The sequence below is a fragment of the Alexandromys fortis genome, unplaced genomic scaffold (assembly GCF_014885135.2).
Source record: "Alexandromys fortis isolate MF-2015 unplaced genomic scaffold, M_Fortis_MF-2015_v1.1 scaffold_19, whole genome shotgun sequence".
In the NCBI taxonomy this organism is placed as follows: Eukaryota; Metazoa; Chordata; class Mammalia; order Rodentia; family Cricetidae; genus Alexandromys; species Alexandromys fortis.
In genome coordinates, this window is record NW_026067890.1 from 13,649,207 (window position 1) to 13,662,848 (window position 13,642).

Below are 13,642 nucleotides of genomic sequence, written 5' to 3' on the forward strand. Positions count from 1 at the left end.
TACTTTTTCCTTCCTTCAGATGCAGTTATTAAAACTGTCTACTCCAATTGGCACACATGCTTTCTTCTTTGCCTGTTGCATACACGCTGATTCATCCCAGCGTGCTTTTTCTAAAGCTCAAAACCTTGTAACCACATTTTCCCCGGAAGCACAGTCACAGTCACTCACAAGTGACCTTTCAGGGGACAATTACTTGAGATCTCTAGAACTTACTCTTGCCTTCCTTTTCTCACCTACCGTTCAGCTACTGACAGTTAAAATAATTGTCACCTTGTCAGGAGCTAGATTCACCTAGGAGACAGATTTGTCTGTTAAGGGAGTTTCTAGACTAAGTTGACTGAGGTGGGGAGGCCAGCCTTAAACAAGGATAGCACAGTACTGTGTGCTGGGGTCCCAGACCAAGAGAGAGGGGGAGCTGAACGCTAACATTCACCACCCCCTCCTTCCTGACTGTAGATACAATGTGACCAGCTGTCTCTTGCTTTAGCCTGCCTGTCTTCCCCGCCATGGTGACCTGTGCCCTCAAATTGTGAGTCAAAGTAAACCCTTCTCTAAGTTGATTTTTAGGTATTTGTCATAATAATAAGAAAAAAATGTAAGTGAAGGCACAAGAAACCACCAAACTGGACCACTCTGAGGGTAGAAAGAAAGTTTATTGGGGCTCAAACTGCCAAGGCCTTTTATTGTGGGGGTAGCAGGCAGGTGGGGGCAGAGAGAAGAACAAAATGGCAGAAAAGAATGAATATTTATGAAAGTCAACAGGAAGAGAGTCTTTAAGCTGGCACAGGGTGTTCTTGACTGGGAACTAGATGCTCAGGGCAGTTAACCTTTGAGGACGGATTAAAGGATGCTCCTGGCAAACAGAAGGCAGATTTGTTGTTCGACTGAGGGATTCTTAACCTGAGGTGAAGGATTTCCTAGGGGACCCATGGGGCTCTTCAGAGTGTGTGGTTCATGCAACATTGTAAAGATAGCTGATTTCAACAACAGTAATTTGTATCCTATTTGAAAGGTTGCAGACCACTCACCTCTCTTTTCTATCTCTGGGGGGGGGGGATCTCACCTAAGCCCCTGGCTCAGCTAGTCCCAGGATACAGATGAAAATGGAGGAGTTCCAGTCCCCCATGTTCACAGCCCAGTTTTACCAAGACACTGTGTCACTGCTCAACATTGCCTAATTTCTTCGTAACTCATTCGGATCAACTATAAAATGGTAGAAATGACTCCAATTTGCAGGGCTGGTAGCAAACAGACATTATAAATGAAGCTCTTGATAACTTTTAGTAGTGGTGAAATGGTAGACACTGAAGGACCGTGAAGGACACTAGATGTACACTTCTGGCCTTGAAGATCCTCTTCTCAGTGTTGAAGTAGATTCCCCTTTCAGGGCTCTGCTTTACTGGAATAATCATTCTATGACTCACGCATTATAAATTAATCCACTCTTCAGGTGTTAGGAATATGCTAATACACTGTTACTGGTGCAAAACATCTAGGATGGTAAAGAGTTTTATAAAGTCCATCTTTTAGCAGGATATTCAGAAGTTAGAATTGAGAATATAAATTTCAGCAGTTTGAGAGACAGTTGTAAATAGACTTTAAGTTATTTACCTGGTTCAATAAAAATGGCGCACTTTTACGGATGCTACTAAACTTAGCAGAAAGGGGAGAGGGTTGTTCAGCATCTACAATTTAATGGAAATTGGCAAGGTGGTTAAAAACTGTTTTTGAGTTCTTTTAAAAGGCATGCCTTCTTAACGCTATGAAAGCTAAGCGGGTTCTATCTCAAGTGCGTTCCCTGTTGGTTGTATCCTACCAAGCCACGTGTCTGTTCTGCTGGACATTTATTTACATGTTAAGTTACCAGTCCTGATTCTGTGTCAGCAGGGGAAAGGCCTGGATAAGTATACACAGCAGAGCTCAGCTTTGTATAGGCCCAGCACTGTGGTTTGCGAAACAGCAAAAGCTCCCAGAGGGCTACCAGTGCTGGCGGCGTGTCCTGCAGAGCTCTGGGCTCCAGTCACTGGTGTTGATCCTGGGTCTCTCCTGCCCCTTTCCATCACTGTCTACTCCTCAAGGCGATGAGGGCCCATATACAAAGACAAATTTACAGTCCTTGCTCTCTGAGTTTTGCCAGCTATATTGTTTTAATAATTTTGCAGTGTTATTTTTTTTTCTGAATGATTAAAACACCCTGAATTGGAAGAAAGGTAGAAACTGGAATTCAAGATTACTGACTTGGATCTTTGTGTAAATAGATGTAGTTGGGGGAAAAGATAGCAACTTCATTAAGGTCCCATTTAAATTTTTCCATGGTGAATTGATATCAAGTTACCACTTTTATAGTCTGGAAATAGACTTTTGAAAAGGTCAGAAAATTACACGGTAATTACCCACAGTCTATCCTCAAGGCAAGGACTCTTTTCCCATCTCCCCTTTCCTTTTCCTATCTTCCTTCCTCCCCCTCCTCTCTTCTCTTTCTTTTTCTCATTATTTTAGATAGTTATAATAATGTCTGAATAAATGCATATTTTAAACAAATTATCCTAGAAAATACAAAATCTGTGTTTGGTATACTATAATGTAAACATACCTAATTCAAAATTATAGGAAACTGTATTTTCGGTTTTGTGTCATAAGGAAATAATTGGGACTATAGCCAAGTATGAATACTGGAATATATAAACATTTATAATACTTAAAATCTGAATAAATTTCAATGGACAATTAGGCCAATGTATTTTAATGATATAAATTAATGCATGAAGATCATCTACTGATTCCTACATGAAATTTTTGATGACAAAATATATGTAGTAGATTTGTCTGTTTCTTATGTTCCATATACCACCATTTATTCATAAAAGACCAAAACAAAGTACTGTGTTAGAAAATATGTTTTTAACTATTATGGGAGTGACTCTATCAACCTGTTTAGGTAGGACTTGAATTTTAAATGAAGTTGCTATTTAGTTATGAAAGACAAATATTATGTGAGAAACTTATTCAAATTTATGGTCTTTATAAAATCATAGACATATTCTTTTCTCTTTTGGAAATAGTTTATTTCATCTTATGCTTCCAAGTGATGGTCCATCATCCAAGGAAGCTGAGGCAGGAGCTGAAGCAGGGGCCAAGGAGGAGCGCTGCTTTCCAAGGCTTTCGTACAGGACTCAGGACCTTTTGCCTAGGGATGGTACCACCCACAATAGACTGGGCCTCCTAAGTCAACTGTTAATGGACAACGTGTCCCACTGACTTGCTCAGAATGTTTCCTTCTTGCTTCCTTTCTCTCTCAAACTTTAAAAGAGAAATTCTAAATTTCTCTTTTCTTTAAAAGAGAAAGAAAAAATTGTGAGGGAAATAGTTTTCCTCTAGTTTGACTCTCCTAGTGGATAAACCACCAAAGACCACCGAATTGAAGGACTGTGACTGCTGAGAAGGAAATACCCACCTACTGAGAGTGGCCTTGTATGGTAGCAGACAGTGTTATAAACTAGGAATAATGTTTAGCTCAGTCGAATGTATAAGAGATTTCTGATATAAATGCGGTTCAGATACTGATGGATTATGCAGCCTTTGCAAGACCAGTTTTAAGATATATGTGTGTGTGTGTGTGTGTGTATCCTACGATGGCCTGTTTTATCAGTTGCTTCTCTCTAATATATCATTTGCATACTAGTTTCAATGTTAAGTTTTCTATAAATTTATGTCGAGTGAGTTCTTCTTATTGACCGTATAGTCAACCGAAGCCAGTGCTTATTTGTAGAATGCAGTTTGCAAAGTAGTTCGACAGATAGTCCTCCTATTAAGTGGATGTGGTCTTAAGGAAGGGAGACATTTTTGTTCAGGTCAGAGCTCCTCTCGGGTGGCACACAGGTATCCATGGGGACACTTGTCTAGGTTGGAACCTCTGTAGTCTGTGAGCACCAGAGTGCCAGCTTCATTTCCCGGAGAAGAACCCACTGCAGGGCAGATGCATTTATTCTGCAGTGAAGAGAACCCACAAGGCCTTTCTGGAACAGGAGGTCAAGAGGCTGCTCTTGAAAATATAACTCCTTAAAGTATAACAGCAGCCCTTTCAATGCATATTGGAAAGGATCATTGTCAACCCCTTTGGGCCAGTCTGAATAGTTCTAACTCACACATATTCAGCAGCCATTTTGAAGGCACCTAACAGTGAGGACTTGATAGAGTGGATACTGAAATGTGGCCAATCTCAGTGCATGGAAGGTGGCTAAGACTCGCTTGCTCACAGACCCAGCGCACACCCTAGACTGGCAACTCGGTACAGCTACAGGCTCCTTACCAGAATCCCACTGACCCTTAGGAACAGGCCAGCCACCATCCAGAGCTCTGTGGCTCTGCAGCTTAGCTGAACTTCTCTGTAGCTGCTGCATCTTCACCTGAAAAGGAAACAGAGCCTTCTGTCCAAGCGTGTGCATTGCAGGCTTAAGAGGCGCCTGGTACTAATATCGTCTTAAATTTGTGTAGCTGGAAGGCTTTTCTGTCGCATTGATCAAAGATACTTGTGAGTCTGCGACCATAATCAATATCTAAAATGATACGGTGTTTTAAGCTGACTTTTGTATCCCTATTGGTGAATGTGTTAAATGAAAAAAAAAAACAGCTTTTGTACCATTTGCAAGGAATGACAGAGTTCTTATCTATTAAAAAAAAAAAAAGTATCGTATAGTGAAACTAATTACCTCAGTCAGAAACCCAAATGACTTTGTCGATTTGAAAAGTTGTTAGCACTTTCTGCCAACCGTAATTGTGATAACAGCCCAACAAAGAATAGCCAATATTGCACTTTAATTGCCTCAAGTAACAATGCCTACCCCAGTGATGGGTCAGCTCATTTATCATCTTCATTGTGGTTTATTTGTTTGCCCAAATGCTCAGTTTCCTTGGAAGGAAGACTCTCCCATCAAGCATCAGCTTCCGGCTGATTGCTCTCCACCATCCTGTTCTGATTAGCTCTTTAGAGTCTGCTCCTCCTGCAGGCTCCCTTTCTTCCCTCCTGCTGGGGCCAGAGGCAGGAGCATTGCCCTCCCTGCTGCCAGACAGTAAATCAGCCAGCTCAGCACCTGGGTATTCTCTGCTTCTGCAGGCAGGCTCCTGACTTCAGGAGTTCTGTGATTTAACTGTTTCGCTTGGCATGCCTCTTGGTTTTTCTTGATTCGAACTTTGATTTGTAGAAACATTTTGATGATTTGCATGGGCAGAAAGAGTCTTTTCAGTCATTTCATTTTAGAAAAATCAACTGGTTGGGTTTCGGGAATGTTAGCCATAATTTGTAAGTACGCTTTTGGAGTGTGTTTTAGAAACCCGAATGAAAAGTCTGGCTTTTATAGGTAGTTGCTAGAAATCTTCACCACAGTGGACCAGGCAACTATCCAGCACTGGTAGGAATCACCTCTGTCTCTCATTGAACCTATCAGAAGCCATAAGGAGATTCTAAAGAGTGTCTTTAGTGGCCAGTGTACTGGAAAGCATGTGTCACTGAGGTGTTTGAGGAGGGTGTGCACTGTGGCTGCTCAGGGACAGTCAGGATGAAGAGAGTCTCCTCACTCAAAGAGAATTAGCCAGAGTCAATGTCAGGGACTTTGCAAACATCTATGAGCCTCAATTTCCAGAGGGAGAGGGTGGAGAGGTGGCTTAGCAGATAAGAGCAATTGTTGCTATTCCAGAGCACCCATGTTAGAGTCTCAGTACACACGTTTTACCACAACCTTCTGTGGCCAGTTCCAGGGGATCTGACTCCCTCCTTTTGTCTCCTTAGACACAGGATGCCCACATGGTGCCCATCTGTACATTCAGGCAAACAGCCATTCGCATGAAATAAAAATAAACAATCTTAAAAGATATTGTAGAGGCATTTAGGTTGTTTCCAGGTTCTGGCAATGACGAACAATGCTGCCATGAACATAGCTGAGCACATGTTCTTATGGTATGATTGAGCATCCTTTGGGTATATACCCCAAGGTGGTATTTCTGGGTCTTGAGGTAGGTTGTTTCCTAATTTTTTGAGAAATCACCATACTGACATCCAAAGAGGCTGTACCAGTTTGCACTTCCCCCATCAATTCAGGAGTGTTCTCTTGACCCCACATTCTCTCCAGCATAACTTGCCATCAGTGTTTTTGATCTTGGCCATTCTTACAGGTGTAAGATGGAATCTCAGAGTTGTTTTGATTTGCATTTCTCTGATGGCTAAGGATACTGAACATTTCCTTAAGTGTCTTTCTGCCATTTTAGATTCCTCTGTTTAGAGTTCTCTGTTTAGATCTGTACTCCATTTTTTTCATTAGATTATTTGTTCTTTTGATGGCACTCAACCAAAAAATGGATAAGGAAAATGTGGTACATTTACACAGCAGAAAAAAAATAATGACATCTTGAAATTTGCAGGCAAATGAATAGATCTAGAAAACATATTGAATGAGGTAACCCAGATCCAGAAAGACAAATAACATATGTACTCCCTCATAAGTGGCTTTTAGACATAAAGCAAAGAAAACCAGGCTACAATTCACAACCCCAGAGAACCTAGACAACAATGAGGACCCAAAGAGAGACATACATGAATCTAATCTACATGGGAAGTAGAAAAAGAAAAGATCTCCTGAGTAAATTGGGAGCATGGCTACCATGGGAGAGGGTTGAAGGGGAGGGGAGAGGAAAGGAGGGGAGCAGAGAAAAATGTATAGCTCAATAAAATCAATTAAAAAATTTTAAAAAATATTGTAGAGGCAAAGGCAGAAGGGCTGAAGGAAATGCTTGGGCTTTGCGATTAGTTTGGAGGTAAATTCTGACTTTTCAGTATGAGGTCCAGCTTTCTTCTCTTGAGTTTTAGTTTCTCTGTTTACCAATTGAAGGAACTCAAGGAAAAGCTCTGTATGGAAGAGAGGAAAGAGAAAGGGGTGGTAAGGAGGTGGAAGTGGGGGGGAGGCTGCATATCCATGTGTGAAATTGGCAAAGCACAAACTTACTGAAATAATAAAAAAGATTAAAATGGATCAGATCACAGAAAAATTATTTGAAGATAAATAATTATATAGTTAAATCAAGGTGTGTTGTATATGAAACAGACTGTTTCCTCATGATACTTTAGATGTTTTTAAAGGTTATCTATTTTGGTTCCTTGAGAATTTTGTAGAATGAGCTTTGACTGGATTCACAATGCCCTGAACTCCTTCCAGAGCTGCTCCTTCCTCTCTACCCACACAATTTCTTGTTCTCATTCTTTCCCCGATCCTGCCAAGTTCAGCTTGTGCTCCCCAAATATTCCCAGATGTGTGACCTGCCACTTGAGCGTGGTCAAGCTGCCAGTAGCAACACTCTTCAAGAAAATGGACTTTCTATTTCCCTCCCAGACATTATCAATTGCCAGTTGCTCCTTGGGTAGGACTGAGATTTCGTGTCTTCCTTCTCTTTCCATGCTTAGATTTTGTATCACCTGATCTTGAACTGTGTTGTGCCTGCTGTAGTAACTACTATGAGTTCATATATGTAGTTGCCTTCTTGTGTCCAGAGAACACTATCCTTGTAGTCATGGGCCACCTCTGGTTCATAGCTCACACAGCCTTTCTGCTTGTTCTTCCACAAAGATCTGTGGACCTTGAGAGAAGAGGGTGTGATCTAGATGTTCCATTCAGGGTTGAGCGTTCTTAAGTTTCTTATTCTCTTCTGTGCCTTGGCCAGTTGTGGGCCTCTGTATTAACCACCATCTACTTCAAATAGAAGCTTCTTTGATTAGGGTTAAGAGATGCAATTCTGACAATAAGGCCCTGGGAGTCAGTTTACTAGTATGTCCATTTAGCACAATAATAGTAGATTGTCCCCTGGGACCTATGACCTCTCAAGCCACAGATCTAATTGAACATAGGAATTTAAGCCTATGTTCTGCTTCTAAAATCAAAATAAAAGATAAAAGTGATACTGTAAGAAACAGATATAAAAGGAAAACAAAGAATAAACGATTACAAAAAGAAACAAAACCTCAAAGCATTGGAGCAATGAGAGAGCCAGGGTCTCCTTTTTGTAGTTGTAGCTCTGCCATGTCAAAATGTGCAGGTCAGTAACCATGTGCCAGAAGACCTGTGCCTTCAGTGTCCTGTTCACACATCACTGTGATGGGGGGGGGGGTCTCCGTCCCCAATCAGATGCCAGAGCACACTCAATCACTCTTGTGCCATAGCTGTAAGCCCAGTCGTTTCAATTCACAGGATCAAAATATTAAGACCCAATAGGAAGTTACCAATATTACTATCTTCAGAAATGTTTTTAACAATGTTTAGAACTATTTTAAATTTCATTTTATTGAAAGGTAGATTGGAAATATTCATTGTAAATGTCAATTTTATAATTGTTTTTCTTCTTTTCAATTTCAGGGTCAGCCCGGTCCCCAGGTAAGTGATCTCTTTTCTGACCCACTAACTCCTATTTGAGAGGTTTTCCTTCCATCCTTTTTGAAGAACTGAAGAAAGCTATGAACTGATAATTGGGCTGCTATTGCCCAGGAATGACCCCTGGGACCTCTTCAGGGTTGTGTGAGCCACTTCACCTGTGGGGCCAGATGGCAACTTAACAATATGCCCTCTCAGAGAGTGAAACTCCTAAGTGACCCAAACCAGTGCCCTGGGACTTCAGAGGCAGGGCAACCAGGTTCATACAGACATGGACTAGTGTGCATTTAGATGCTGATTAATGGCGTACTAAAGCAGCTGTGAATCCGGGCTCCTTATTTACGTTGTGATCCTGCTAGCTGCTTCTGGTTCAGTGTAGACAGACCCTAACTTTGCTCTGAGTTTTCAACACACATCAATGGCTGCGGACATGATTTATAAGTCAGCGCAATGTGGCTGACAGACAATATTTTGAACTCTGAATCTCAACTGAAGAAAAGGAACCGTTTTTGAGAGGTGGAGGAAAGTGTGTAAGGACAGAATGATAAAAATGAAGCAAGTTCTCACAAATAGTAGAGCAAATCCCAACTCAAAAGACTCAGTACTGCCTCAGTCTGTAGGGTGCTAATGGCCACTGAGAGGGTTGGACCTTAAACACTGCATTCCATGTAAGCCGTGTGATCACTTGTGTTCCTATTGGTCTTTCTTCACCAAGATTGTTTCCTGATAGGCCATTTTGTAGACAGCTTTGTAGCTGATATCACGAGTTCATTATATGTTAACCTTCATTCTGCATCATGTGAACACTTTTTTAGTTGTTCTGAGCTCCATATATACGGCTGTGTAATAATACAAACAGAAAAGCACATTTACTTCAGTACAGCACTCCTTTTCACACTAAGCTATGGGAAAAGTTAGACTTTTAACTTACATTGATACTGAGAATGTTCATCGTTTGTAACTTTTCCCCTTGTAGTCCAAGTTAGTTAGAGTTAAAAGTATGAATTTATAGAAGAGAGTTTTGGCTTCTTAGAATTCGAACTTGCTATTCTCTGTTGGGAAGCATACAAAGTAAACTGTGGTTTACCACTTTTCATACTCCATTTCCCTCAGTGCCAACAATAATCCTGAGAAGCGCGTGTGTGTCTGGGTGTGTCTATGTGCGCACATATGCATGTATGTTTGTGGTTATAGTAAATTACTTAACTGGATGGCACAGTAGTATGACTACATCTAAATCTGGAAGCCCCGCATCACTCAGTTCTTTCCAGAAAGGAGGATAACAGAGTGTAATGAAGTGAGCTTTGACTTGGAAAGAGAATAATATTTTAACTCTTACTAGGACCTCTGTCTTAGTCTAGGCCACCTTTCCTAGCATCAGAAAGCATTCTTAGTATAATTTATGGACATTCAACATTTGAGAAGTGGCCTCGGGTGCACCATGTGGGCATAGAGTAAGATGCTGGGGTGGAGGAGAGCAGGAACTAGCTGTGTTTGTGAACTGGTGGGTCCAGGGGTCACTGAGGCCATTCCCTGCTGAACACCTTGTAGAGGAATGATGCAGAAGATTCCTCAGAACCCTCACCTCGAAAGACAGGAAGTTGGTGTGGTTAGCCATCGGTCGGGATCCCTTCATTCTTGAGTCACGTGTCCGTGTTGATGCCAATAGTTCTGATCTGCTTCAGGAAGTCTTCTATATGGGATGAAGGGGACCCATCATCCATTTATTGATCCATATTCTATCACCAGGGTGTGCTGGTGAATAAGACAGATACAATCTCTGTTTTGTGATTATTCTGGGTTTTATTTTTCATTTAGAAATTGTACACATCTCTTACATCAGAATATGATAATGCATTCATATAAAACGCTATGTTTCATTGATAATGTTGAATACATGCAAGGTATAAAACTTGAGTTCATAGGCATATACCTTGTTCAATCATTACAATTAAATAAGTGAAAATATCTGCCTCTCCCCAACCAGTGCCGGATTAAAGCCTCAGAACTTGTCGTCTGATCACTGACTGTGCTTTTTGCCAGCATGTCTCTATTGCTGCTGCCCCTGTTCTACGCTTCTATTAAGACCAGCCTTTTCAATTTCTCAAATCAAGTTGAAATCATCATACACTGTTTGCCTCTCTCTGTCTGGTTTTCTCTGATTTCACTTAACATGGATGAATTCATAGGATACTGTGCTATCACAATGGAGAAATAGCTTCCCTTTCCAGACAGATGATACTCCATCATGTATACATACCACATCTTTCTATTCATCCATTAAGATACTCAGGCTGATTCCATTTCATTCTGTTGCAATGGATTCTACATATGTGCAATCACAGAACATTTCTCTCTGTGCGTGGCTTATTTTATTGAACATATTGTCCTCCAGGTTCATTCATATTGCTGCAAATCGTGGTATTTCATTTCTGTGGCTAAGTAAATCACTGATTGTGTATGTATAGCCCGTTTCTTTTGCATCCATTTATTGATGGATATTATGGCGGATCCCAGATCTTAGTTGCTATAATAAACATGGGAGTATAGATCTTCAACACACAGTATTATATAATAATTCTGTTTTTAGATTCTGAAGAACTGACATACTGTTTATGTAATGACAGTTCTGCTTTGCATTCCTAACGACAATGCAATAATTCACTTTTCTCCATATCTTCACAAAAACCTCTCTTTGCCTTTTGAATTGTAGCCATCCAAACAGGTGGCGGCATGAACTCTTATTATAATCTCACTTGCATTTGCCTTATTATTGATGATACCAAACACCTTTTCATAGACCTCTTTCCCGTTTGTATGTCTTCTTTGAAAAACTGATCTGTGAAGTGTGAAGGTTCTGAACTGCCCAGACCCAGCACTTCTGAGAATGACCTAGACCCCACCCATGAGCATTTCTCTGTCTGCATGAGCACCCCAAAGCTCAATATAGAGTTCAGACGTGTGGTATTAAAGGAGATTTTTATGAACCCCAACAAGCATGCAGATGACTTGGGATCTATACGTTGCTCTAAGAATGGTCCTAGTGGATTGGGCCTTGGTATGAATGGTGGGTTTCTGTCCAGATCTTGACTCCTTTATTCTTGTTGAATCATTTGCTGACTCCCACCCCCATTCCCTTTCTATGTTGCTCTCCTTGTCCCAGGTCTCCCGCCATCTCTTCCTCCTGCCTAATGTCAAAGTCAGAACTATTAACCTGAACTGTGATGGCGCTGTGCACATCAGGTGGGATACTAAATCCCTTTAACTCACAGAATACCTGGCAGGATTCTAGCTTTCTCCTGCATCTCTCCCAGTATCCCCCTCACACTGATGCTCTAGGGAGGCAAGTCGACAGGGCGAATGCTTGTCTTTTCCCTAACAAATGGAGGAATCAAGGGTTAAATAAAGAGAAATCAATGGGTGCCTATCACCTATGTTGACCAGATAAAATCTTCGACCATGGTTTCGATAATATCCATTTCCTGGTGCCAAACCTTTGAGTCTTGATGTTCTCTGTCTAGAGTTTGACAGAATGCCCTGGTTTTGTTCTATTGTCTCACCTTCCATTGGTTTTTATTGAAGTTCTTTATGGACTCTGTGCTTTGTTCAAACCATACTGAACCATTTACATTTTCTCTTCCAAGTGTTGTTTTCCCCTTTCCCTGGGGCTGCTTCCTCTTAAGCCTCGTGTCCACGCATCCGAACACAGTCGTCCGTCACATTGTAGTGCTGCTTCTACAGTAAGATGTTTTTCCTCTCCTTTAGCGAAGGGATGGTCTTCCTTTCCCAGATCCCCACAGAAGGTTATCTATGCGGTTTATTATATTACACCACGCTGAAAGGAGAGAGAGTGGACTTCCGATCAGACAGGTTGCAAGTCCCAATCCAGGCTGTGTCTCTTTTAGCCCCTACAGTCTGGATGATACTCCTTCACTCTGGGTAACACTATCCTCATAGGTAAGGCAATGGCCTTTCTTCTACATGCTGTGAAATGTGGTACCTGCACATGGTATGCACTCAGGAAAAATGAATCTTGTTATTCTCTTTTGGGTCCTTGTCGCTATTTCCAAACATCTTTTCTCTTTTAAAAAAATATTATTTTGTTTTATGCATATGGGTGCTTGGCCTGCTCATGTATCTGTGTGCCACTTGCATTCCTAATGCCTGTTGGGGCCGAGAGAGGGTGTCAGATTCCCTGGAACTAGAATTACAGATGATTGGCGTCTGTCACATGGGTCTTGGGAATTGAACCCTGGTCTTCAGGAAGAGCAGACAGTGCTCTTAACTGCCAAGTCATCTCTCCAGACCCTCTTTTCTGTTCCTTCACAGATTTTTATGACCTTCAATTCAGGATCTGCGCTTTTTCATCTTTCCTCTCCTCTACGTCTGACTCACTTTATTGTACATCTAGAAATTTATTTGTAGAGTTCAGAGCTTTGGCTTTGATTTTCACAATCAAAATTATTACAGAAAGTAATAGATTGCTTAAACATTAATATTCATCCACAAATAAATATTTTAACACAAATTGCATACACTAATGGACTAAAAAAAATGTTCTCAGGACTTTATCTTGTCTTCTTTACAAAACACACCAAGTTTTTAATCTAGCCCAGCTCTTCCTCTGTGTCCTTACCCCTTTCACCCTAAGGCCATTTTCCTGCATATCTTTTTTTTTTTTTTTTTTTTTTTGGAGTCTCGGAGCCCTCCCCATAACTCTTCTTTGGAGTTGCATGTGAGCATAAAGTAGCTGCAATTCCCTCAGGAATGTTGAGCACTAAAGTGGTGCGCATGTTGTAATTCTGTATTACCCAGTGAGAAAAAAATGTAAGAGCAAACCACAAGCAAATGCCATCAGACAACTGCTCTTGGAGGCAAGGCAAGCGGCCCCCGTTTGTCTGCAGACAGACTTGGGAAGAAGTTGAAGATGTCACTGTTCCCTCTGCCCCCAAGTCCCTGTTTGCTCTTTTTCTTTGTTCTAATATCATCATTGTCATTTCGCAAGGCTTTATTAGAATTTACTAAACTCAGGCTGTCCGTGCCTTCTAAAGAGTTTTGCTGGGGTAAAATATTGTACTGTGGGGGCAGTATTTAACTCTCTCTTCATATGTTTTAAATTATGGATGAAGCTCCTTCTAACCTAACACTTTAGCAATTCCCATATTTCATATTTGTTTCGATCCAGCTTTTTCCAGTTTCACATAGTCTGATTTGGGGGCAAAAGGAGAGCA

General features: G+C 41.1%; 1 protein-coding gene and 1 long non-coding RNA gene across 3 annotated transcripts in view; one reads left to right on the forward strand and one right to left on the reverse strand.

The window, feature by feature from the left end:
* The window catches only part of Col25a1 (collagen type XXV alpha 1 chain), a 373,530-nt gene that overhangs the window by 201,821 nt on the left and 158,067 nt on the right, over window positions 1-13,642 (forward strand). For both annotated transcript variants that reach the window (XM_050126611.1, XM_050125851.1), the window contains exon 5: window positions 8,397-8,414. In XM_050126611.1, the coding sequence (XP_049982568.1) occupies window positions 8,397-8,414 (18 nt within the window). The remainder of the gene's footprint in view (window positions 1-8,396; window positions 8,415-13,642) is intronic.
* Window positions 1-13,642, reverse strand: part of LOC126492734 (uncharacterized) — a 220,962-nt gene that overhangs the window by 13,412 nt on the left and 193,908 nt on the right. The gene's annotated exons all lie outside the window — the stretch shown is intronic.